At 34.9% G+C, this 26,305-nt stretch overlaps 2 protein-coding genes across 6 annotated transcripts; one reads left to right on the top strand and one right to left on the bottom strand.

Moving 5' to 3' along the window:
* Window positions 1–657: 657 nt before the first annotated feature.
* Window positions 658–16,944, bottom strand: GABPA (GA binding protein transcription factor subunit alpha). 3 transcript variants are annotated; one of them, XM_026700638.2, is made up of 10 exons: window positions 16,674–16,944; window positions 13,839–13,939; window positions 12,618–12,762; window positions 11,236–11,320; window positions 10,504–10,749; window positions 9,160–9,354; window positions 7,234–7,290; window positions 6,349–6,486; window positions 4,640–4,832; window positions 658–3,105 (listed from the first exon to the last, which is right to left on the bottom strand). In XM_026700638.2, exons 2-10 carry the CDS (start codon window positions 13,913–13,915, stop codon window positions 2,877–2,879), a joined length of 1,365 nt encoding a protein of 454 aa, XP_026556423.1. In that variant the 5' UTR covers window positions 13,916–13,939; window positions 16,674–16,944; the 3' UTR covers window positions 658–2,876. The 3 variants fall into 3 exon arrangements, with proteins under 3 accessions (XP_026556423.1, XP_026556424.1, XP_026556425.1); XM_026700639.2 differs by lacking the exon at window positions 16,674–16,944 and adding an exon at window positions 15,925–16,343; XM_026700640.2 differs by lacking the exon at window positions 16,674–16,944 and adding an exon at window positions 15,929–16,343.
* On the top strand, window positions 16,937–26,305 carry ATP5PF (ATP synthase peripheral stalk subunit F6). 3 transcript variants are annotated; one of them, XM_026700644.2, is made up of 4 exons: window positions 16,937–17,073; window positions 21,211–21,402; window positions 24,754–24,878; window positions 26,195–26,305. In XM_026700644.2, the coding sequence occupies exons 2-4, from the start codon at window positions 21,233–21,235 to the stop codon at window positions 26,221–26,223; spliced, it is 324 nt and encodes a 107-aa protein (XP_026556429.1). In that variant the 5' UTR covers window positions 16,937–17,073; window positions 21,211–21,232; the 3' UTR covers window positions 26,224–26,305. The 3 variants fall into 3 exon arrangements, with proteins under 3 accessions (XP_026556429.1, XP_026556427.1, XP_026556428.1); XM_026700642.2 differs by having other exon boundaries at window positions 16,964–17,399; XM_026700643.2 differs by having other exon boundaries at window positions 17,069–17,183.

Here is a 26,305-nt window from a genome sequence, read left to right as displayed (position 1 = left end):
AGTCTGATAATAAAGTATTCTGTTCCTGTTTATTTTACTAAATAAGCTACCTAAAGATGCTTGACACCAGAAACATCCGGGAAGGGAGGGGGGATTTAAAGATTCAGCACTTTCATGATTTCATATGAGTTGTCTATTTTGTATCTCTCAGTTCAATTACAATTACAAAATACTGAACTTATATATTAATTCATATTTTCTATATATTGATTTTACTATTGGGGCAGTTAATATTAAGAGCTGTTTGGATTAATCACTAAGTACACAACGAGTGCAGTAAGTCATATATGCAATTTACAAAGAAGCCTATTATATTAATTTGACCAACAAGGAATTGTTTTAAGCACAAGTTTTTGTAAAAAAAAAATGTGTAAAAATATGTAAAAGTCATTTTTAGATCAAAGTGTTTCATGTTTTTATCTAGTGCATCTAGTGCATTTATTGTTTATAGAACAATATTGTTGTAAAAGAAATTTTCCAATTAAAACAATCATAAGAAAAATCTTTTTGCTAGTTTTGAACTAACGCAGATCAAGGGCCCAAATCTACTCATTATTGACAACAAATCTAATACAATGAGTATCATAGTTCCAGAATGTTTAAGGTACAGATCTACAAAAAGTATGAATAATTCATATTTGGACACAAAACCAAAACTGCTGTGTAAAATTTTATTTTTTTACTTTTACTATATTGACAATTTTATGCACAAATATTTTAGCGTAAAAATAGAAAATAATTGTTTCATGTAAAATTACCAAAACATTCAACACAAAAGGAAATACATAATTTTAGAGCACATGTCCTTGAAGAGTAAAAATGTATGCAAACCCTCTATTTTACAAAAATTTGGGAATATACGAGCTATATTATTCTTCTGACAGCCACACAATGCAATTTCACATATAATATTCCATATCCTAGTACTGAAGACCTCAAATTAGTCACAGATTGTCCCTCACAAGAAATACAACAAAATATTTCTAGCTTATTTTATCATTTCTGTGGTTCTGTTATAAGCAAGGCTTAACATACATCAGCACTATAAACTGGAACAAATGTAACAAGTGCAGCAAACTTCTAAAAGAAATACAATGAAAATTTAAAATTCTGGAAAAATGTATATAAAAGAGAGGCCATGTGCCATTTTCCTTACTATGGCTTAGAATATGCATAGCTGAGAGAATATAATAGTATTAACTTGTGATCAGAGTAATTTGACTCAAAATGGACAGATTTATAAATATGAATGAGTAATCTGAGTTGCTTGTTATGCAATAACAATTCTAAAGTTTATATTGGCACAGAGTCATTTTTTGTTCTTATTAAAACAAAGTATGAATTCTTGATATTTCAAATGAATAATTCTTTAAATTATTGTACAGATTGTGAAAGAAAATGAAAAAAACCAAAATATTAATAGAATTTAAACTATTTTGTATTCACTACACATCAGAGTGACTGGCCACAAGATTATATGCTTTCTTTGCCGAAAATGATCCTTAAACACTACAATATATTCCTGTATATATTTTTCAGTAACTTGAAAATGAGTAAATAAAACCATGAAGTATACCTTAGCTGTTAAAGTAACAGCATCTCTAAGACTAGAGTCCATAGAACTAAGCCATATTGTATGATCATTGCTTCTTATGGAAGTATGATATTCAATTAAGTGAATTGTTGATAAAGGATATTCAACTTGGCTACATTTTTGATTAAGTGAACCATAACTTTTAATGGCCTTAATTCATAATATTTATACCAAACAAACCAAGAGTAATAAATATACCCATGAAAGTGTTTCCCAGATTTTATAAGTAAAAAAAAAAAGTAAAACACAGGTGCAAACAGTGCACTATTATCAGCATTTCTGGATTTCAACAGGGTATAATTTTTAAAAATATTTTAAATTTACAGGACTATTATTTTTTCAATATTTTTTAATTTCCAAAGCATTAAAACAAAGCTTGGAAACCAAGTAATTTAAAGAAAGTATTTTTTTATTTTATTTTTAACACAGCCACTTATATAACTTAGGGAAATCAATCCATTCTTTAATTCTGTTACTCAACAAGGGGTTTCTTTCTGTGATTAACTTAAGTCTTCAGTTGAAAAACAATTACAGTGCAAGTATAAAAGCAGAAACAGCTGATATACTCTGCAGTGTAGATTAAACAAAGCAATTTTTTTTCTTTGGATGAGAGACAAATTTCAAGTTTTTAATTCCTACACTAAAAATCTGGAAATCCTTTTGGTGCCAAACACTAAGCTTAACAAAGTTTCTCAAGATAGTTAAGCATTTCCCCCTCAAACACACATATTTATCTACAGATATCAAAATACTCATAATTGGCTTATTGGCGTTACATCTGGATTTCTGTTTTCAGCAGTAACTTTTTTTCTTGCAATGGGGCAAAGAAATCACTTTTATATCAATGTTTTTCTTACAGCCTGTCGTGCTTAAAGTTATAAAGATAGCTAATAGAAACTGTTCTAATTTTAGAAATATTAATATAGCATCTGAAGAAGTGCAGAGACCAATTTTTTTAAAAAAACCTGTTCTATATGTGAATGCTTCACTTTAAGCTGAAAAAAATAAGCAATGTAGCACAACATAATACCAACAGATCTTCAATTTCCTTATAATTCCCAAACTCTTTGCTACAACCTGTACATTTTCATATTATAGAACCTCTGGAATGCCCTTAACATTCATGAAACACATCTTTAAGTCAAAAAGACCCTAATTTATGAGTGTTGCTTGTAGAAATTCATGCATCATATTGAATTGCCAATTAATAGATGCAGTTCTAATTTTAAACCAGAAACTGCTAAGTGTAAAAGAATGTTGTCAAGCTTTTAGGTCCTAGTCCTCAGTTCTCTTTTTCTGTTTGCAGAGATGCTGTAGCCAATGCAACTGCGGTGACTGGTTGTGTAATCCCATGCAGTTGCATCTTTGCCAGTTTCTTTTGTTCACATTCCGTCACCAACCGATTCAGTTCAGCTGCACTGTACCCAATGAGAGTCTTCAAGTCACACACAAACTTGTATACAAACCTTTTGCCTTGTACTTTGCAGATCATATCACCATCATAGTAATACCTTCATTGAAGAAAGGAAAAGCAACAAGAAACAAATGAAAAGTAATTAAACATGGCCCATTTTTTAAATTTGTGAAATTTGTCTTTTGCAATAAAACTGATTAATTTATTTCCACGATTCCATCAAAATCTGCACCAGTTCAGAAACCATGTGGCACAAAACATTAAGAAAAGCTCACCCATATCATGTTAGATAACCTCTTTCATTTAAATTTGAGCTTAACCAGCCTTTATAACTGCCAGAAGTATGATTTCCTGCATATTCAATATATATATCACTATTGAATTATTAAATAATGTTGCAGCTAAAACATACATTAAAACACAGACTGCATGATTCAAATAGCCTATGATGATATTTCTGTGCATTCTCATATGTACTGGCACCATGAAAGACTCCAGTGTTCAGACTGGAGAATATTTGGGAGAAACAGAATAGAGTGGATGTATAAAACCTGATTTGGGGTGGGGGTGGATGCCATTTTAAAGCATTTGGCACAAATAAATCCTTTAAGTTGATAAAAAGAAAGATGGTTCCCAAGCTCGTATTAAAAAATATGTGGCCCTTTCTGTAAATTATTTCCTGTCTTTACTGAAAGGGAAATCATGTCAGAATTAGTTCTGATTGAAGCAGCCTGTAAGCAAGTCTGTAGGCAAGTAAATAAATATTTCAAATGAACAAGCCATATATTCATATATTCATAATGAACAACAGAATGTTGAAAGAAATATAAAAGGATTTTCCAATATTAGAAAAGTATTTTCCTATTGTCATAGTGTAATTTGAAACTATAAATGATACCAATTGAAGATGGAAGATTGAAAACTCCAGTGAAGATGGAAAGAAGTACTTTATTACAGAATACATTCTTTTAAACATAGGTTGTACCATACGTAATTTTTTATGTAGATATCTCTGCCTTCTGGGACCATTTTTTCCTGAAGTCCAAAAGGTTTACCCACACTGTGTTGGGCTTTGGCAAAGCCTTTTTTAAGGAAGCTGTATGGCAGGGTGGTTATGATGTACTATTTAATTTATAGTGTTTATCTGATTTTCTGTTTTCTCAACATGGATATCAATAATTGCTCTATTCTTGGTTTTTATTTTAATCTTATTTATTTTTTAAAGTACTCCATTGACTAAAAAGGATAGTCTTGAAGGACAGATCCACCATTAAGGCAAGAATCAGCTGAACAAAACTTGAACCCAACACAAGAAAAGAATTTGTGAAAATGCCTAACAGCCCCTTCTCACAATTCTCAAAAAGATAAAATAGAGAAAAAGTAGCAAAGAAAGCTTTGTTGAAGTCAGCTCCCACAAATTCCTCCTGTGCTTCAATCATTTTGATGTTAATCATTTAGTTTTGAGAATTGAATCCAATATACATTTTTCTTCATTTTATTCTGCTGCTTAGATTATGAGACTCTACATGGGGCTTGTGAAGCTTTTATGGATCATGTCCATTGTTCTACAACTTTCAGCTGAAAAGCAATGTAATAATACTATAAAATCAATCAAGAGTTTTTAAGCTTACCGTAAAGCACGGCTGAGTTTTTCATAATTCATTGTAGGCTTATTTTTACGTTGTCCCCACTTTTGGGCAACTAGTTCTGGTTGATTTAGTTTAAACTCTCCTTCGTCACCAACCCATGAAATGCAATCTCGGGCATCTTTATCAGTCAGAAGCTCAAGCAAGAATTGCCATAACTGGATCTGACCATTGTTTCCTATTATGATTAATATGCAAATATATATATATACATATATTAAGTATTTTCATCTACTATAAAGTTAAGGCAAGCAGAATAAACAAGTAAAGACATAAAATTTAGGTAACTGTATACAGGCAATCCTTGCTTACCAACCACAACTGGAACTGGCAACTCTGTTGCTAAGCAATGCAATCAGTGAAATGTCAAGTGACCACTCCAAAATTATATCAGTTATGGCTGCAGTCACTAAGCAAATCACCTGTGGTCATTAAGCTTATCATATGATTGTAATTACTTCCTTCCAGCGTTCCCACTGACTTTGCTTGTTGAAAGCCAGCTGTGAAGGCTAGTGAATAGCATGAATAACAATCATGTCACTGTGGAACACTGTGACTATCAAAGTATACTGGTTGTTAAGTGCCCAAATCAGAAATCTGTGGGGATGCAATGGTAACTATAACTCTGAAGACCACTCATGTATCTCCTTTTTTGCACCAACACAACTTTGAACAATTGCTGAAAGAGCAGACAGTAAGGAAGGACTATCTGTAATCTATTTAAAAAGAAGAAACTAATGTAACAATAGAAAATCTTCATCAAAATTTTAAAATCAACTAAAATGTCAATGAAGAGACCAAGCTTTTTCCTTATTAAAATTCTACAAGTTAGAATTCAAGTATAAAATATGCTTAAATGTTTTTATAATTTATATCAGCTTTCCATAATTCGGCATTGCTCCACAAGCTTCAACTTCTCCCGCATCACCATTGTTGAAAATCATAGGAACAGACATATACTCATGTATCTTCAGATCAGTCAGGCTGAAGACTGACTGACTCAATTAAAATATTTAATTCAAAAGCTTGTTTCACATTTTAGTTAATTCTAATGTATACTATTTTTAAAGTCCTTCATTCCAATCCCAATTTACTAAATTACTTAACAAAAGTGTTTAGTGCAGCTTGTAACCAATCATGAAAGTTCATACATTTTAATAAAATTTGTTAGCTGGGAATGTGCCACCAGATTCCTGATTTTTTTGTTACCATAGATTAACATGATTAACATTTTTATAGTATATAGATATCAAGAAAAGTCTTGAAGAGGCCAACAAACTTAAACATAAATTTAATGAGAGATATGATTAAACATCCTTGGGACTGAAATCTTCTGAAAGAGTGAAACTACTAATGGTAGTGAAACTATTTCAAACACTTTTTGAGGAGAACCATTAAACCATAAAAATAAAAAAAAATCGTAATTCATAAAAAAAATAATTGTCCTTCTTAAACAGATGCTTTCTCTTTATTGGAGAAAATATTTAATTTCTCAATGAAATATGAAAAATGTTAAAATACAAGAGTAATAAAATATAAAGTATGCCTTTATATGGTTTTATATTTTCAGAGATTGTACTTCATTTCTAGATTTTCACAAACTCCTGGCAACATAGGTATTTCCCTTTAACTTCAAAATCATTGTCTTTCTTTAGAATAATAGTTAAAATATTTGCTTTAATTAAAAAAAATACCTGTTCTGTTACCCGGTGAACTTCTATCTTCCCCTGAAATCCTTGGAGCTCTTTGTACTTTTGTGGCCTTTGCACTATTAATTACTTTAATGGTGGTTGGAGTAGAAGGCTGAACTGAAGCTGGAATAATTTGCACAGCTAGAAAGGACAAAGCATCAAACAATAAATTTAAAAATAACAAAACACATAAAATTGCTATTTCCAACCATAACATAGATGATCTCTCAAGATATTAAATTGTTTTGATGGGCAATGCATAATGTTCTGCTTAACATGCTGTATGCTCTTAGCTTTTCCCAAATATATCCTATATTCCCAACAACTCACAGAGGTTAATTCAGCTTCTTGGAAAAGTCCTCCATTACTTCAAATGAGCTGATGACAAACAGTGCTGTAACATCCAAGGTCAACTCAGAGATCAAAAGAAACGCCTGAACCTATACCTGGAGGCTGTTGGTTCTGGATTTGGCAATAGACTCAGAAAATACTCTTTGCAATTAAGTTATTTTTTGAGGAGGGATATAAAACAAATATTAATCAACTAGATTGTTCAGCAGTAACATAATTTTAGTACAAGTATAACAGGGGTGTCAAATTCACAACCCGCAGGCTGGATGTGTCACGCGCTGGCCACGCCCACACCTGGTTTAGTGAAGGAGGAAAAAGTTGCGATGCTGCTGCTGTATGATACGAGTTTGACACCCCTGAAGTATAATAACATGAGTATACCTCCAAAATGGACTTTTCTCAGTTTAAACAAAATAATTTAATTTAATTATACTTTAAATTGCAATTTAACTTTATAAAAATTATTTTTGTTTTTATAGTTTAAGTCTCTAATTAAAATATTTTTCTTTCGTAAGTATTTAAAGGATGACAACTTACGTTGATCAATAGTAACTGTTGCTATTTCTCCAGAGTGTTCCTGGCTAGCTAGTACATCTGGATAATAAAGACAAAATTTTGCTATTAAGAAAATGTTATTGCAGTTTGATAAACAAGGAAAACAAAGGAAAACACAAAAAGGATGTGAGAATTTTATGTACACTATTATAAACTGAAGATAGGACAAAAATAGATATTGTATTGTTTGAAGCCAGAAGAATTCATTACATTTTGTGTGTTCTGGAAAACTGTTTCAAATAAGAATGAAACAAACTCCAATGCTTTAATTGTTCTGAGCTTTAGACAAAAAAGAAAGAAAATCTAGATAGAGCAAGGTTAAGAAGCATTTCTCCCTTTAATCCCAGCTAAAGCTCTCAGAATAGCAAATCCCATTAGTCTTCCTTCCCAACTTTCTCAGGCCATATTCGAGCATGCATATCCCACCATACCCCTGCCCCCTTATTTTCAGCACTTTTACTCATCTCAGCTATCATCATAGCCACAGCCAAGGTAATAGCACAGGATATCCCACTGTTCTACCTGCCCCTCCATCTTACCAGCATCTTCCCATAGCTATTACTTCTGATTATATTCTAGAAGCCTGACCATTCCCCAGTATCACAGGGCCTTTCCTTTCCTTTCAGCTGCTACAGATATCCCACGAGAGTATATCCTACCAGCCAATCTGCCCATCAATTTTTTCAGGAGCCTTCCCTTCCCCAATTTAACAGTGTCCTTGGCTTTTTTCTTGATTCCACCATCACCACCAATGCTATCTAAATAAACTCCATTTTACTCGAGAACAAGGCAACCACTTCATTCTATGCATGTATCAAATAACCAGAAACCAGCTGTTTTACATCTGGAACGTTTTGTACATTCTACTATATACACAGTAAACCAAGGTGTTTTTTTTAATTTATGTATCTATTATATTAATTACATTATAAATTCTATAAGACAATTTCATTTCATAACTTTTTTGCCTAGTGTTTGTCACCAGTTAACTTCTGCTATTGCAAATGTTGAATTATGTATGGATATGTTTTTGTTAAGAGTGAAACTGAGGAGGAGATGTGTTTATTTAACTTAGTATGGTTGAGGAAGTGGATATTAGCTATATTCCCAATTGTATCTACCTGTCAAATAACATTTAGTCAGGTGACTAATGTTTATTTGATACAGGACAACCATCTTTAGGCATCAGAGGCAAGCATTCTCTGCAGAATAGCATTCGCCCAGATAATTCGCCCAGAACACAGCATACACACAATGACTTTTAGGAAGTCCACGCAAAAATGACTTTTTTTTTAAACCAAGCCTCGGAAAGTGACACTGTATTCTGTACTCCTGTTCTGTACTCCTTTTTGCAACAGCAATTGTTTTATGCTTGATGTGAATGGATTAGATTCACAGGTTCTGCTATTATATATTGGTATTTTATGAACTGTAGTAACTATTATTTTATTCTAAAGCTTACTATATGTTTTGAATTCAATTTATAGTGGCTGGATAATGCTCCTTAAAGTCAATTTCACCTGGAACAGCAAGCAAGCAAACAAATGAATAAAATATTGGGTATCCATAGTATTATAGAAAACTGTGCATTTAATGTCTGCTTATTTTTCAGAGGCAGACTGAAATCTTTTAAAAATTGTACAAAATTGTTTCATTAAATGGAAAAACATAAGTATTGACATTTCAATAGTATTATTAAAATAACTACTGTTTTATAGTATCAGTATCTTTGAAATGATACTAAGATTTGTTTTCTGCTAAAAACTGCAAAGATAGAAATGGATTATAATTTCACATAGTCAAATAGCATTTAAATTCACATTTCATGCATACATCCTGAGAACTAGAATATCCACAATGTAAAACATTTATTTAAAAAAAAAACATTTGCTAAGGAAACACACATACATTTTCGAAGAAGTTCCAGATGGCTCCATAGAATTTCTCCCCGAGGGACTCTTTGGAAGAAATCTTCTTGGCTGAGGCTACACAGTTCTCTTCCAGGAATACTAAGAGTATTGAGGTCGATGTCAGTCATGCTGAATTCCTTCATTACCCATACAACCCAATGCAGTACCTGATCCGTTGACCACTGAACTGGATCTAGGAGAATACAAATAATTCATTTTCCCGATGCTGAAATAGACATATTCTATACAATGTACATTCTGCAAAAATAATAAAATCATAAAATTCCTGCAGAAAATATTGTCGTGAGCAGAAGCAGCTGAGAATAGGCTCAAATCTAATATATCATTAATTAAAATTGCAATTTCTTTCAGAATCATTTGTGATTCATCACCTGCATCATCAGTTTTAGGAAAGAAAAACTTTATAACAAAATTGTGTGAGTGGTCCAGAACAGAGTGAGTTACAGGTGCTAGAGAGGGTGTACAGGGGAGGAACACTTACCAAGCAACTTGCAATCTTCCCTGCTGGCTTCCCCACTAACTTTCTGGAGGAATCAGAAGTTTGCAAATGACAATCAATGACTGCGTGGTGCTTGGCAACCAGGTGTAAAAGCAGTTTGCCAAATGCTCAAATTGCGATAGCATGACTGTATGGGTGCTGCAATAGTGACAACTTTAAGGACCAGTTTTAAGATTCTATCGTATCTTTAAATGGTCACTGAACAAATAGTCATGAGTCAAGGACTACCTGTAATGCTATCCATTATGTTTTTAACAGACACTGAAGCTTTTGTGAAAAAAATTCAGTATCATAACACATTTGCTTATTTGCAGGTTCAACTGTTGCATATCCATATAGGCTATAAAAACTCTTATCTATTGATAGTAACTGGATAAACCAATGTTTGATTCCATCTGTGGCAACTTGCTATACAGTAATTGAGCTTCATTTTTAAATCTATAAAGTCCATAAAGCTAAACAGAAGTACTTGCAGTGGATGAAGCAGGAACATCAAAATGATATTCCACTGAATAATTTGTTTCAGAGTTGCATGCAGAGCCCGAACATTCCTGCATTCCCCAGAATGTTCCATTCTTCTACCATAATGTATCAACCTGGACTTTGCAGGAGTGGTTGAATAATTATTGAAAAAAAATTCCCATAACACAGATGGTTCATAATGTTTTAAACATCGTCTAAAATGGCATGTTCTAGAAAGTTTACTCTTGATAACTACTAAATTCAGATGACTATATCATCATGTTCTGAGAAAATGAGATGTATGGAGCAATGGCTTTTGTACGCCCCTAATTCTTATCATTTAATGATACGATGTCTTACCATAGGGTATTCCTAAGCGTTCTTGTTCTTTACGGTACCCTTCTAATGCTGCAGCCCATCGAGTTACTTGTTCTGATGTTTCATCAGATATGGTGGTAATATGTTTAGTTCCATCTAATGTTATTACTTGAGTTTCTTCAACAAGGTGTGCTTCAGTTTCAGTATGATGGGCATCTGGATCAATCACTACCTCAACTGTTTCAACCGGTTTTACAATTTCAAGGATATTTAACTTTGGGTCCATTCCTATATACAGAAAAAGAAAGTGAGTAGATATCCAAACATAATAGTTATAAATAATGAAACAGTACAGTACCTAAATATAGTATTAATAAATGAACATTACTATTACTAAAATTGCCTCTTCAAATGCAGTTTTAGTTTTAAAACTCACATGCGGAAAAAAGTTATTAGCTTTTATTCTCACCAATGGTAAATTCATTTAGAAAACAATATTCCTATATGAACAAAGGATTTCATTTCAGTTTTTTCAAAGTTATATTGCATCTCTCATGAAACAAGGGAAGGTAAAGCAAGTGAGAGAAAAAGTAATGCCCCTTGATTATTTCATAAGCTGCCCCTATCTAATCCAGCTCTCCATTATGAAACTTAGGAATTATTAGGAACTGGTGCCAAAGGTATTTTCCTGTTCCGTCTTTGTCAACTTAGCCTTCTATTTATACCTTTTCACAGTGAAATTATATTTTTATTAGATAATCTGAAATAATTTACCTTGCCTCGATATTACTTGGACACTAAGCTGCACAGTTCCATCTGTTTTGACACCTTGATCAAACAGACTACGGTCTGGATCCAGCTTGATAATAAAAGGAAATTTAGAAAAATGTTGAAGTAAACAATTCATAACTATCAATGTGGACATTTCTTAAAAAGAGATATCGACTTTACAAATACAGATAATCAGCTTACAACCATTCACTTACTGACTTTTCAAAATTAAAGCAGTACTGAAAAAAAGAGTGATTTATGACCATTTTCACACTTACGACTGTTGCAGCATCCCCATGGTACATGATCAAAATTTAGATACTTGGCAACTGGTTTATGCTTTTGATGGTTGCAGTATCCAGGGATTATATGATCATATTTTGTGACCTTCTGACAAGCAAAATCAATGGGGAAACCAGATTCAAGTAGAAACCATGTTACTAACTTAACAACTACAGTGATTCACTTAACAACTGTGGGGAGAAAGGTGGTAAAATGGGACAAAATGTACTTAACTCACTTGCAACAGAAATGTTGGGCTCAATTGCAGTTGTAAGTTGAGGACTACCTGTAAGCATTATTTTCCAATCAAAAAAGCTATTGATACATTCTTTTAAAGATGTATGTGTACGTACACATACACATACACAAACATATGCATCCTACATTATATGGCAATAGCACAAAGAATCAGTTATTATCATGTTTAACATGTCAAAATCGTTGCAGATCAAAATAGTTCCCTTCCTGCCCCCAGGGTGGAATATTTTTTGTTGAAAATAGCATTTATACTACACAGTACTGTACTGCTTATTCTGCATAAGCTAGATATTCCTGCGTTTTTATTTAAATAAAAAGACAATTTTCTGCTCTCTTCATTTAGATATACAAAAACGTGATTCATTGGAATAAATCAAAATTATATTTTTTCTGATATAATCATAACCAAACAATGGCTTGTTTTGCATCCTAGAACAATCTGTTTCCACCATCCAAACCAAAACTTTCCTCTACATGTACTATATTCCACAAACTTCAGTATTTCACATTTAAAGTAGGCTAGATTATTTGCTATATTTTAGCTTTCTCGTACTCCTACCTGAACTTATATTCTATTTTCCTAAATAAATATTAACTTTCCTTTCATTTAAGTAATTCAAAAACTCATATAAAAGGTAGTAAATAGTTTGATAAATGTATCAGATATGAGAGGAAAAACAGAAGTAGAATGGTTGAAAAAAAAAGAATGTTATATTGTACAAAAGAAGTGTACATGAACCTATGATTGGTCTATATTGGATTAAATCTATATTGATTTACTACTAAATCAAACTATCTGTAAAACTGATGCTTATTTACAAATCTTTAACAATTTGTGCTTATACCTGTATATCTTGCAGACAGATTTCATGGGCTTCTAAGGAACATTGAAGTCTTGGTTCCAGTAGTTTCTTTAGGTTTCCAACTGGTTCATTGATATCAATAGCCTGACTTACAAATTCTGCAGCAGTGTAAGTCTGTTCAACAATGCTGAAATGAAAGAATTAAAAAATAATCCACTGTATTTTAAACATTTTTTTCTATAATAGATTTTAATTTGTTGGCCTAAATCTGATTTGAACATTTTTAAAAAGTTCAATAATATTGGATATTGACAAGAAGTACAGGTAAATAATTCATATGTAAACGCCTAAATCAATTGCATTTCCAAATATTAAAGTGACTGACTACATGATTATAGATGGATATTTAATGAAACTATTTTATTTTAAAACTAAATTCTGAAATCCATTAACGTAGATGTGAGACAAAAACCACAACAGTAAATCTCTTGAGTACCAAACCTGAATGGCACTTTTTCATATAAAATGCATTTTTAATTAATTGCAAGATTTTTGAATTTATGATGATTTGGGAAAGGGGTGCAATCTTTTGGCAAATCACCTAGAGATTTAGCATGATATAATTAAATGTTTCTGTTGTTTCTATGCTCCTATAAAGACTCATCAAAATAGATGTGATTAAGGCAACAGCATTTTTTAAAAACATAAGACAAGAAAATTCTAAGACACAAGTACATTACATATATTGCAAAAATGAAAATGTGCTGCCAGATGATTAGCAGCAGTAATCCACAAAAAACTTGACTAGTATTTTAATACTAATGAAGAACTGGAATCAAAGATCAAGTCAACTTAATGAAACTGCACTGTCAGCTATAAAACCATATTTCCCCTAAATTATTATTATTTATTTTGCAAGTAATATATACTCTGGCTTTAAAGAAAGTCCTGTTCATGTGATATTTTTATTTCAATTTTATAAACTTAACCCTAACCCTAAAGCAATAAGGAATGAGGTAGAAAAAACAACTGTTGCTTCAACTTGTTGCAAGCATCAAAAGTTCTTTGAACAGTAATAACGAATTTATGCTTTCTATCCTTAATAAAAAACTAATATATTTACATCCTTAAAGTCAAGAAAAATATTATTTCCACAGAATTTAAATGAAAGAATTTTTCAAATGGATTTATATTCCTTTATTAATCAGAAAGACAACTATAAAAATAATCATGTATAAGGTCCCATGGAATCTTTCTATATACCTTTCTTCAGTGCATTCTTGTTTTTCGGTTCCATCTATTTCTATTTCTATTAGTTCTTCTGCTTCTCTTTTAGTCATGGTTGAAATATTTCAAGAGATAGCCTGCAAATTCAAACACAAGTAGTACACACGTGTTAAAATAAAAATGATTTTATCATTTTTACTATTTCATACAATCTGAAAAAGATATAAAGTAGCATAAAGAATATATGTTAGAATAAATTTGGTTAAGTACTACTATGAAGCAATCATGGTTAACAATAAATACTAGTATTAACAATAATTCTGGTATTCCATTACAAGTTAAAAGGCTGCTTTAAGTTGTTGATGCTATATAAATACACTTGAGCATTTTTAAGTACTTTTTTTGCCCTACAAACCTGAAGCGCTGCATAGCCTTTGAAATCACTTAGACAGTAAACACATCACTTCTGTGTTAAAATTGTTTAGATACACAATATTTTAAAAACCTCATATATTCTGGATTTATTTTTAAGAAGATAATACAGTACTGGCTCTTCTAGAAATCTTGTACAGGTAGTCCTTGAGTTATGACCGCAATTGAGCCCAAATTTCTGTTGCCAAACAAGACATTTGTTAAGTGAATTTTGCCCCCATTTTATGACTTTTCCAGATTTTGATCATGTAACCATGGAGATGCTGCAACGTTTCTGTGAAAAATGGTCATAATTCAGTTTTTCAGTGCCGTTGTAACTTTCAATGGTCACTAAAGGAACTGTTGTAAGCTGAAGATTACCTGTGGTCTTAACAGCTGATGTTAACCATATTTTATGCTGCATTTATTTTCCATCCTTTTCCATTAGTTTCTGAAACATGCAGTACGTTATATTCATTCTAGTCTAAGAAATCCATACAACTTACTAGAATGTTACAGCTTAAAAGAGTTATCTTTAGTCTGCATACATTTGCCAATTAAAATATGCATTTTAAAAGGTAGGCCTATACCCTTCAACTTCAAAGACAAAATAGTGCTTTAGAACATTAAATTACATCATTGTCTACAGTTAGCTATTTAAACTAAATACACCTCTCCCTTGGATCTCATGGCAACTTTAGAGGGTGGCCAAGCAATCGCAGAAAAGGAACGGCAGAGTTCCCACCACCCCACCAGCTTATTGCCTTCATGTTGGAAATGTTGAGAGTCCTACATTAATATGATTTTACATTACTTTCCATTTCAAACTATTCAGCTTTTCCTTCCCAAAAATGGGAAAAAATAATTTCCAAGAATTCTAGCTACACAGCACTAGATTACAGCAAAGGCAGGTTAGAAAAACAACAACAAGCATTTGGGGAATTCTATTAGATATGAACATCAGGCTACCGAATACTGTTAACATAATTCTTTTCCCCCTCTATATCTATATCCTTCTTTACCTGGCATTTATAAAGAGAAATAAAAATGATTAGTTGCCCCCAAACCAGTTCTTTCTTGGTCCTGTACTAAATTGAGGTTTTCTAAGAGATTAACCCTACATGTGCATGCAGTAAGAACTTACACAAAAAAGTATTTACAGGTAGTCCATTTACAGGTAGTACCACAATTGAGCCCAGAATTTATAGTGCTAAGTGTTAAATTTGTTAAGTGAGTTTTGCCTCATTTTATCACTTTTCTTGCCACATTTGTTAAGTGAATCACTGCAGTTTATAAATTAGTAACACAGTTGTTAAATGAATCTACCTTCCCCATTGGCTTTACCTGTCAGAAGATAGAAACGGTCATAAATATGAACCAGTTGTCAAGCAACTGAATGTAAATCACATGACCATGGGGATGCTGCAACAGTCTTAAGTGTGAAAAATGGTCATAAGTCACTTATGTTGTGTGAACGGTCACTAAATGAATTATTGTAAGTCAAGGACTATCTGTATTTCTAGTGTGCCCTATCAAAAAAATTACAAGCAACTGTACTGAAGAAACAATGCTGCATACTCCTTGTCTCCAAAACATTACAAGAAATGATAAATATAAACCCTTCATCATAATAATAAGTATATTTCATTTATTCCTAGTTCTCATTTTCAAAGCGGCCTTTAAACAGGATGTACGGTGCCGATATACTTACTTACAACGTAACTTTTGCTACCAACTATGGCTATCCACCAGACGCCCCTTGTTCCTCACTGAAATAATTATACATCGATTTTGACAGAAATCTACTGCTATAGAAGTTGAAAATAAGCCGACAAGTCAAGACTAAGAAAACGGCGAAAGAAAACCGTACTGACGACTACCATGATGTGGAGCGTTTCAAACACGGAGATGGCAAGAACGTGTTTAAAATTGAGGGAGGGCAAGAGGCTGCCGAATTAATTTTGAAATCTGTTGTAAGATACCCTCTCCGGAACACAACGTTGTCAAAATATATATACATATGTATATCAACCTATCCCTGCGTGGAGAAAAAAAAGGCTCCTGCCAAAGGGGCTTGGCTATCGACGGGACTCCCGAGGCCTCTTTTTCCACTGTCCAAAAGAGGAGACGAAGAGGACGCAGAGATCCTTCCCGCCCCATGATTCGAGGGGAGTAAAAAGGCAAAAGCTTGCGAAGACGAAGAGGCGCCAAGGTGGGGGGAAACCCTTCCCCCGGTCCAGGCCTTCCTCCGTCACCCGCGGCTGCGCCTCCTTGTTGTTTGAACTCGAAACGGAAATGAGACTCGCGCCGCGCGGAGCAGAAACGGAAACAAAACACAAGAAGTGAGGAGGCCACGAGACCCCCCTCCCGCCCGGATACAGCGCGAGGCGCTTTCCTCTTCCCCCTCCCGTTCACTTTCCTCCGAGCCGCGCGCCCCGGAGTTCCCGCTTGAACACTCACCAGCCGCCGCCGCCACCTCACGGTCTCCGTCACAAAAACAATCCAGCCCCACTGCTTGTGGAGCAGCGCTGCTGCTTGCTCTTTTCCGCCGTGGCAGCTACGTCGGTTCAACCAAAGAAGCGCCTATTTTCCCTGACACTCCCGGCGGCGATGGGGAGTCGTGGGGGGGGACGGGACCCTTAGCGAACTCCAACTCTGGCGGTCGGTCGGTCGGCTAGGCCTGCGCGCGGGGCCCTGGCGGGGGAAAAGCGCAGATACACGATTCCCCCCCGCCCCGCGCGGCAGAGCAAAAACTACGACTCCCAGCGCCCCTTGCGAGCCCGCCTTGCGCTGCTATAGTAAAATTCAAAGTATTTTTACAAGCGCCACTTTAAGTCGGAAGTGAATCCTTCTGTTTCCGGTAGGTAAACGGGCCTTCGGTTAAAAGAGTTTTTCCGAGTTTTTAAATGACCTTTCCTGGTTAGAAAAAAGGCCGCAAAGGAATTTCGAGTAACTACAACTAGAGAGAAGGTGAAGACGAGCCGTGTTTAGATAAGCAAATGACCGGAGACGGGCGGTCAAAAAGCAAAATTCCCGAAACCCATTGCGACTTTCGGCGGCGGGGCGGGGCCATTTGACTGCAGGCTCCGGGAAGGTGACCGATCGTGGTGGGTGTTCCTCGAGGAATTGGAGACCGGGTAAAAGAAGGCTGAAAGAGCAGCCATCTCTGAAGGATTTCGGCTTTAGGTAGTTTAATCCCATCCCCCCCCACACCCCCGTTTTTTTTCCCCCAATAGCATTGTTCCGAATCGTCTCTCCCTCGATATTCTGGCTTCTAACTAGTCCGTAGAATGATGCAGGCTTTAAGCGAGTGGCTGCACTTAGCGGGCAGGTAAACTGCTAATTCGTCCATAATATCCGGTGCATCAGAAGGGATCATATTAGGGAACGTGGGGTTGAGAATGCGAAGTAGGTTGCTATGGTGGGTTTAACTTCCAGGGACAGGAGGAGTTTTCTGAGCAGCAACTTCTTTGGTAGACAAGGCCACTGCCAGCTAATGTTGGGGAGGCCGTAGGCTTGGGCATTATGCCGTCAGTGGCTTTTCTTCTAACACAATATCGCAACCGCTATCCTTTCTACCTTTACTGGCCCCTTTGTTTTTACTTGGTGGTGAGAGGATGAAGAGACTGCTATTGCCGCTTTTTCCCCCCACCACTCGCTTCGGGAGAGACAAATGAATGGGTGCCTGCAAAAACAACAACAATATACCAGGCTACTGTAGTAACAGTACTCTGATCTTGATAATGGAATGGTCCTCAAAAGTTATTCATTGATGGCAACTTTTATTAGCTCCCCTGTAAATCCTTGCTTGATCTTGCCCCCTAATCCAAATCCCTCAGACAGCTTTGAGTCTAAAGTAGGGGTCACCAAACTTTTAGACCCCAGGGACCACCGAACTCATAATTTTAAATCCCGTGGACCAGAGACCTAGGAAAATCCCCCCTCCCCAAAAAAAAAGTCTGCAGGAAAATTCCCCACCCCATTTTCCTACCAATCGATCATTATTTGGGATCGCAGGATACTATCTCCAGCTCCATTCTCGGGGTGGGGGGAAGAGACTTTTGACTTCATGCAAGGAAAGCAGCAGAAGTCTTTCTTTCTCTACCCCAAACTCTGCCATAAATGAGTCTTTGTGAGACTTGTTGTGCCAGTGCAGCCTCTTGAAGCAGGATGCCTTCCAGGGTCCCAAAGACTCGTTTCTGGCAGAGTTTGGGGGAGAGAAAGAAAGACTTTTGCTGCTTTCCTTGCACGCAGCCAAAAACAGAAGAAGAAAAAAGCTGCAAGAAGCAGCCCGGTGGCCAGGCGAGGTGTGTTGAGTGAGTGGGACAAGTTCCTCCCCTTCCCTCACTACCTTGTGTTGTTCGCAATGCAAGCAAAGCAAGCCATGTATTCCCATGGGCCATGTGGGCAGTGCAGCCTTGTGTTCCCACGCAGCCTGGATTAATTGGTTTGGGGGGTGTTTTGGGGTGACATTTCTCTGCAGACCACCAAAATTTTCTCACGGACCACCAGTGGTTCCCAGCCCACTGGTTGATGACCACTGGTATAAAGTATTTACGTAATTCTTCTGTAATGAGCGACTGCTCATTCTAGCACACTTAAATATTTAAAATCAGTATAGTTTTGATTTTAATGCTGAAATTTGGTTTCTTTAACCAATTTATTATTACGTTCACCGAAACTTTAAGCCTTTAACATTCTCGTAGATTGTTGATAAATGATAAATAAGAAAGCTTCTTCAGTATTTAGGAAAAAGAATTACAAATGATTTTGGAAAATGAAAACATTTCTGTCCTACCTACCTCAGTTAAGAACTGTCATTTTACCTCAGTTAAGCACTGTCGTTTTAGTAATTGCTGATAGTTTGGTATTGATTCTGTCAATGAAATTAGTCATTTAAATGAGTCGTTTATGCAGAAATATTCTTCCATAAGGAGATGTCTGATGGAGAGGCAACTAATCTGCCAGTTGATGTGATTTGAGTAATTTGATTTTTTTTCTCTCCATCTGCAACCTAGTGGAATTGCCCAAACTGGACATCCTATTGATTTTTGTTTTAAAAATAAGACACTAATTGGCAAAGTAGTATATTATTGCCTTCATCTTTTCTGTTGCCATTGGTAATATTTATTTACTTGATTTTTATGCCCATACATTAGAATAATTCAAGATGACTTACCATTAAACTCAGCAAAATCATCAGAATGCAAAAGATAAAAAATTAAATGACTGAATGGGAAGTATCTTCTTCATCCAGAGCTTTACTGCAAATCAGTCTTATTGAAATATTTGTATTGTATTTATACTGATGGGTGTGATTTTTGGTGATATTTTTATCTCTCTGGTTGATTGTCTAGTTTTCTCCTTTTTTTCTGTTTTTTTGTTAGCTGCCCAGAGTCACTTGTTAGAAGCAGGTAACATGTACACTGAATAAATAAATATAAGCTTTAATATCACTGGGCTGATGGCCTATTCCAAGGGTAGGGAAACTTGGCTCTTTTATCACTTATGGACTTCAACTCCCAGAATTCCTGAGTGAGCCATAAAAAGTTCCCCATCCCTGGTTTTTCGGTTGTGGGGGAAATCAATTTTTGACTTGAATGGGACTGTTTAATATACAAATGTAGGACATATCTCCTACATTTGTATATTAAACAGTCCCATTCAAGTCAAAAATTGATTTCCCCCACAACTGAAAAACCAGTAGGCCAGGGATGGGGAACCTTTTATGGCTCACTCAGGAATTCTGGGAGTTGAAGTCCATAAGTGATAAAAGAGCCAAGTTTCCCTACCCCTGGCCTGTTCAAATAACTTGGCTAATGGCCTCGTTATTGATACAAATAATTCTTGACTTTGACAATTGGAACCAGAATTTCTATTTCAGTCAATATGTGATTTACCGTAGTTGTTAAGCAAATCCAGATTCCCCAATAGTTGTTTTTTGATGGAAATTAGCAAAAACAAAAAAAGATTGCAAATTGTGATCATGTTACTGCAGGATGCTACAACTAGTCACAAATGCGAGCTAGTTGCACTGTGTTTGAATTGTGATCACGTGACTACAGGGGTGTGATGGTCATAAGTGGAGATACAGATCATATGTCACCTTTTCCAAGGCCATTTAACTTTGAACCATCATTAAACTGTCGTAAGTCAAGAACTACTTGTACTACTGTTGTAAAATACAATATGGATGGGACCAAATAGCTCTCTGGGAAATAGTATTCTAGAGTACACGAATGACAAAGGAAAGGCACATTGTATCTGGGCATCTACAATATGACATTGCTTAAATGAAGGGATTTGGGGATATCCATCCTGTGAGATCATTTAAGACACAAGTCCTTCAGTTATGTAGGGGTTGATAGATGAAAAACAGGCCAATGAATTGCATCCAGAAACTCATTTATATCCCATGGAGCACAGTCACTGTGACAACACAAAGCAAAATTGTCACATAGAAATACCAAGGTGTAATCATAATTGATTATGAGGCTACACTCTGGATCTGCTGAAGCTTCTAAATGATCTTCATTGGTGACCCTATGTACAACATGTTGCAGTTGTCTTAAAGAGATACCTAGGCATAAGCAGTCCAGTAAAGGGCACAGTGGCACATAGGACAAGTCCATTCTGGCCATGGCTGCCATTGAATGGGATACTAGCTAATGGAATAGTGGCAGTCCGGAAATTATTTAACAGATTTATCTGTAGCTTCTTACTACTTGGGTTTTAAGAAGTCAACAGTGAAACAAATAAAATGAAACAAAACATTAAAAATCAAATACCAATCATTAGTATACTGAAGGAAGATATTAAGAAGTTGGAATGAGCAGAGCAAAATTCATAATCCAGTTTTGAAGTGGCAACTTGGAAGTTCCTGCTTGCTGAGTGAGTTTGAAGCAGGTTTCCCAATGCACCTCAGACTAGTACTGTATAGTGTTTGTATGAAAGTAAATAATTTGCATTTCAGGTGTAATATCTTTTGTCTTTCTAGGTGAAAATTTGGCAAATTTATCATGATTCTTCAACAGCTCTTTAGATTTTCTTCCATTTTCCGTTCAGCCCTATCTGTCCAGTTGCGTAGAAATATTGGCTTTTCTGCCATTGCATTTAATAAAGCAAAGGAACTTGATCCTGTACAGAAGCTCTTCTTGGACAAGATTAGAGAATATAAAACCAAGAGCCAGTAAGTTAAATCATCAATTCATTTATATGAATAACTACTTTTATTACTCACACTTCCTGCAAGGTATTTTATAGTATTATTTAAATGTCAGGTATATGTGTTTAATATGAGATAATATAATGATTTTTTTATTTACTATTTTGTTTGATGAAACCCATAGATTGAAAGATCCTGGGATTATGGATTTAATTATATATAGGTTAAGTTATATAAAAGTTTTATAATACATTTTACAGTTGTTCTCTCTCCATCTACATGCCGCTGAATGAGATAATGCATACCATCTCTCTGACTTTCCACCCAGAGAGTCTGAGACTAATAAATGAATTGAAGGGTGAAAAAGCTCCTATTATCCATTATCTTCAATAAATGAACAAGTGTGTTTTTGACTCACATTGGGTTCACTTTGTCTAATTTTAGGACTTGTGTGAAGAATACATTGCATTTCAAGTCATATTTATGCAGAAATATTGAAAATTGAAAATGTTCCACTAACTTTTAAGCACCATCTATACCCTAATGTTGTACAATGACCTAAATATTGGATATTGTCCAAAGTAAATTTTGGAAACACTCTTTCAGGTTCCATGTTGTATTCCAAACATTCTAATTCACATGGAAACAGGAATGATTCCTTTGGAATCAAGAGTCTAAGTTTGCTATATTTCTTATTGATTTAAACTTCTATTTTTATTGTTTCACTAATTCTTGATTTTGCATCAAGATATGAAGTAAATATCACAGCTGACCTGTGCCATGCTATTTTTTGCTACTTCTAGGCCTAAAGACAGTTGATATTTGCCAAAGAGTCTATGATGTTGATCTTTAGACAAGCACGATAAGCCAATTACAAGAGTGGGTTCCTTTCTGGAAACCATTAAATCTACAAACCACCTGCCAAACCTGGTTTGCTCAACACACTCTACAACCTTCTTTTTACCTGCTTTAGTGCTCTTCCCTCAGCAATATTGGATGGATTTCATAAAATTCCATTTAATGAGAGAAATTGTCCCCATGGCAGGAATCTGACTTTAGTGCACGTAGTTCTTTATCCCTTTTAAGAGGACCTATGTGTTGGTATACTTATATTACCATCTAATAGAGATCAATGAGAGGGAAGTGTTTGTTTTTTAATTCTTAAACCAGAATTCTGCTTCTATGAACAGTATTCTTATGTGGTATGATAATTGTTATCAGCACTTATTGTCACAAGAAGGCTTAAAGTATTGTAATCTTGGAACAATGTCACAAAGTTCTTCTATTCTCTTGCTTACATTTTATTAATTTTGTTTTGCTTTCTTATATTTTGGTCTTTTTGTTTAATTCTTTCGTGTGTACATTTAAATTGGCAGGACTGTATGGTTTTATTATTGTTTTTGAGCCTGCTTTTATATGTTGCTTTAGGATTATACAGTGGATATAAAAAGTTAAAATGCCAGGTTTTGAGATGTAAAAAAATCAGACCAAGATAAATCACTTCAGAATTTTTTCTACCTTTATTATTAAGAGCCCAGACCAGAATCCAATTGAAAATCTGGGAAGTAACCTGCAGAGGGCTGTGCACAGGAAATGCCCTCACAATTTGGCAGATTTCGAGCGTTTTTTAAACGAAGAATGGGCAAAGATTCCCAAGGCAAAATGATAGGCTCCTACTCCAAAAGACTGCTTGCTGGCAAAAAAAAGCAAGTGCTGCAATAAAGAATAAAGATGTGCACCTCTATTCAACCACATTATTGTAAGTTTTTTATTATCATCTTCTCCCTAAAAGATTTCAATTTGCTTTTCAATTAGATTGTATAGTTTATATGTTATATTAAAGGTGAAAAAATGCTGAAGTGGTTTCTCTTGATAAGATTTTTTTACATTTCTAACACCTAACATTTTAACAGGGGTATGTAGACTTTCTATATCCAATATAGTTACTTTGTTGGTCACTGACCATAAAAGGCAACACTGATGAATTAATATATGATGGTGCATATGTTATTAATACATACACAATTCACCAATGGACTGCTTCAACTATAGCAGCAGGAACAAATGAGCAGGAAATATTACGTTTAAAGTACTTTAAGTTATCTTTCCCCCCCAAATAGTGTAGAAGTACAAACAATGTAGTCATACGTGACAGGTTATACTTTCTATAATGTTTCTAGTATCACCAAGCTTTGCCAACTTGTAAAATATCCATTGTAGCCTAGATTTATTTTCTGTTAGCCTATTCTGTAATATTACTAAATTTCCTCCAAGAAGCTTTCTTCCCTAATGTTATCTTCCGGGCAAATTGAGCAGGTACAGAATATCTGCAATAAATGAAGCAGGTTATCCATTCAAAAAATATCTGCTGTGGAACGGGTGTCTCTTTCATAATATGTTGTTTTACAATGGACATGGCTACTCCCAAAATGTAGTAAAATACAAACTGGTAAAGGATACTCCCTGCCAGAGTACTTTGTCAGATTCCCCCCACTTTTTTTAATCGATGCATATAACTATATAGATGCAAATACTGTACTTTCAAAAAATGTCTGTAGCCACCTAGTGGATGCATACTCGAAAATGAAATTGAGGCTGCAATTTTTCCTGGAAGCATGTTATTTTAAAATTAAAATTGTGGAGCAGGGGATCTGGTATATTTCAAGTAGGCATAGGGATTTTATGGTCCGCAGGCCACTTCCAGCCCATCAATTGTATTTGACCTGTGGCAACAGCAGAAGCAAGAAGAGTCCCCCCACAACAGGCCCAGTTTCTTATGTGGCCCCCTCTCCTGCTCCTAAGAGATATGTGTAGGGACATTGGTTCCAATAGGTGCCAAAGATGTCAATGGGTGACAAGTTGGAAACCCTATATATTGTGTCTGGCCTAAGATTGTTTTGCAATCAATTTAGGATTTCCTGATTAATCAATTTGTTAATGGCATTTTCCTATGGCTTTCTTCTCATAATTTAGCAGTTACGCAGCAAATCGTCAGGACAGGGAGGTGGGGGGTGATTTTTTTTCCAGATTTTGTTCTATTGTACTTTATTAATTTATTTGATTATTTTTGTTAGTTTTTATTGTTTTTTTATTTTTATTTTTTGTTTTAAATATGGTTTTACATTGTGTAACCTGCCTTGAGTCACCATGGGCGAATTGGTGGCAATATAAATTAAATAAATAAATGATCTGTAAGCTATTATGAATATATTTATGTATTATAAATCTGGTTATCAGTTGTCATTCTGTTTGCTTAAAGTAAATAAATTGTAGATTTCCAAAAAAATTAATTTGGAATTTTTATACAGGGATCTTTTAATAAGATGTTACCAGGTTTTGTATTTCTTTGAAAAATAACCGTTCTTGTATTTTTAGAAAAGCTGGTGGCCCTGTTGATGTTGGTCCAGAATATGAGAAAGAGATGAATGACCAAACTGAGAAACTCACACGAGTCTATGGCGGAGGAGACATGACCAAATTTCCAGAGTTCAAATTTGAAGGTAAGGTTTTAGAAATGTGCCCATTACAGGTAGTCCTTGATTTACAATCATTTGTTTAGTAACTGTTTGAAATTACAACTACACAGAAAAGGTCACTTAAGATCAGAAAAGGTCACTTAAGATCAGTCATCACACTTACGATCTTGCAGCATCCCCAAGGTCATGTGGTCAAATTTTGGACACTTGCAAACTGGAATATATTTACAACAGTTGCAGCATCCTGAGTCATGTAGTTGCCATGTGTGACTTTTCCAGATGGCTTCCAACAAGATGGGGAAAGCTGGATTTGCTTAACATTCATGTGATTCATTTAACTTCAGTGATTCACTTAACAACCAGAACAAAACGGTAAATCAGACATGACTCACTTAACAATGCCTTGTTAGCAACAAAAATTCTGCTTGTAATTCAAGGATTACCTGTATTGATGTATAATGAGATTAAAATGTGAAGTTACAGTTTTCTGATGGTTACAATATAATTATAGGCAATAGATTATGTGCAGCATTTCTGATTCAGAGGCAAAAATGTGCTTCAGGGTATAAATATCTTTCTACTATTCAAGCACCTTTACCTTTTCCTATATCACACATGGTTTCCTTAGTTGCTACCTTCTATGGTTGCTCTATGATCCCATTGAAAGATGTCTTCCTAGAGCTGAGGGAGAAAGTGAACTAGTGAAAAGTCACCCAGCTAGCTTCATGCCCTAAGGCAGGATTAGAACTCATATTCTCCTGGGTTCTAGACTGGTGCCTTAACCACTACGCCAAACTGGCACTCTATACAGACCTAGCAGGCAGTAAATAATACATTTGAATTCTAAATGTAGTTTAGTGTTTCTAAACAATCACTGCTCTGAATTGTTTTAAAACAACTCAATTACCAGATTGTAATTTCAATACATTTATGAAACATATCCATACTCAGTTTAAAATAAAATTTTAGAAACACATTTTCCTATTCTTGGCACAATAATCATCTATGATGTTTCCAACAATATCTATACACATTCCTACTTGGCATCTTTGTGTTAATTTTTACATCAGCTACAATCAATGTAGGGTTTTCTATTTGTTATGATACTTTGTGGAACTTCCTAAAATTCCTTTCTTTTATTATTTCAGGGGGTAGCTTGACTGAGAAACAACTCAGCAAGCTTTATTTTTGCATAATTCAATTTCAGTGATTCATACCTCTTGTATGAAAAAAAGTAGAATCCAACGTTGCTTTTTGATGTTGATGACTTGAACGTTTTATGCCATAGTATATCACAAGCAAATGCTGCATTAACAAGATTTTTTTTCTACTCTCAACAGACCCCAAATTTGATGAAGTTCAGAAGTGATGTGATCACGTTATATGAAGCATTAGGTTGGACATGTTGAGTTAGTCTGCAGTTATAACTTAAATAAACAGTTCAATGCTAA

This window comes from Pseudonaja textilis, chromosome 7 (assembly GCF_049901715.1).
Source record: "Pseudonaja textilis isolate UNSWEBS1 chromosome 7, rPseTex1.2, whole genome shotgun sequence".
Taxonomy (NCBI): Eukaryota; Metazoa; Chordata; class Lepidosauria; order Squamata; family Elapidae; genus Pseudonaja; species Pseudonaja textilis.
Note: the sequence above shows the minus strand (reverse complement) of the source record. Positions and strands in the feature narration are given on the sequence as shown.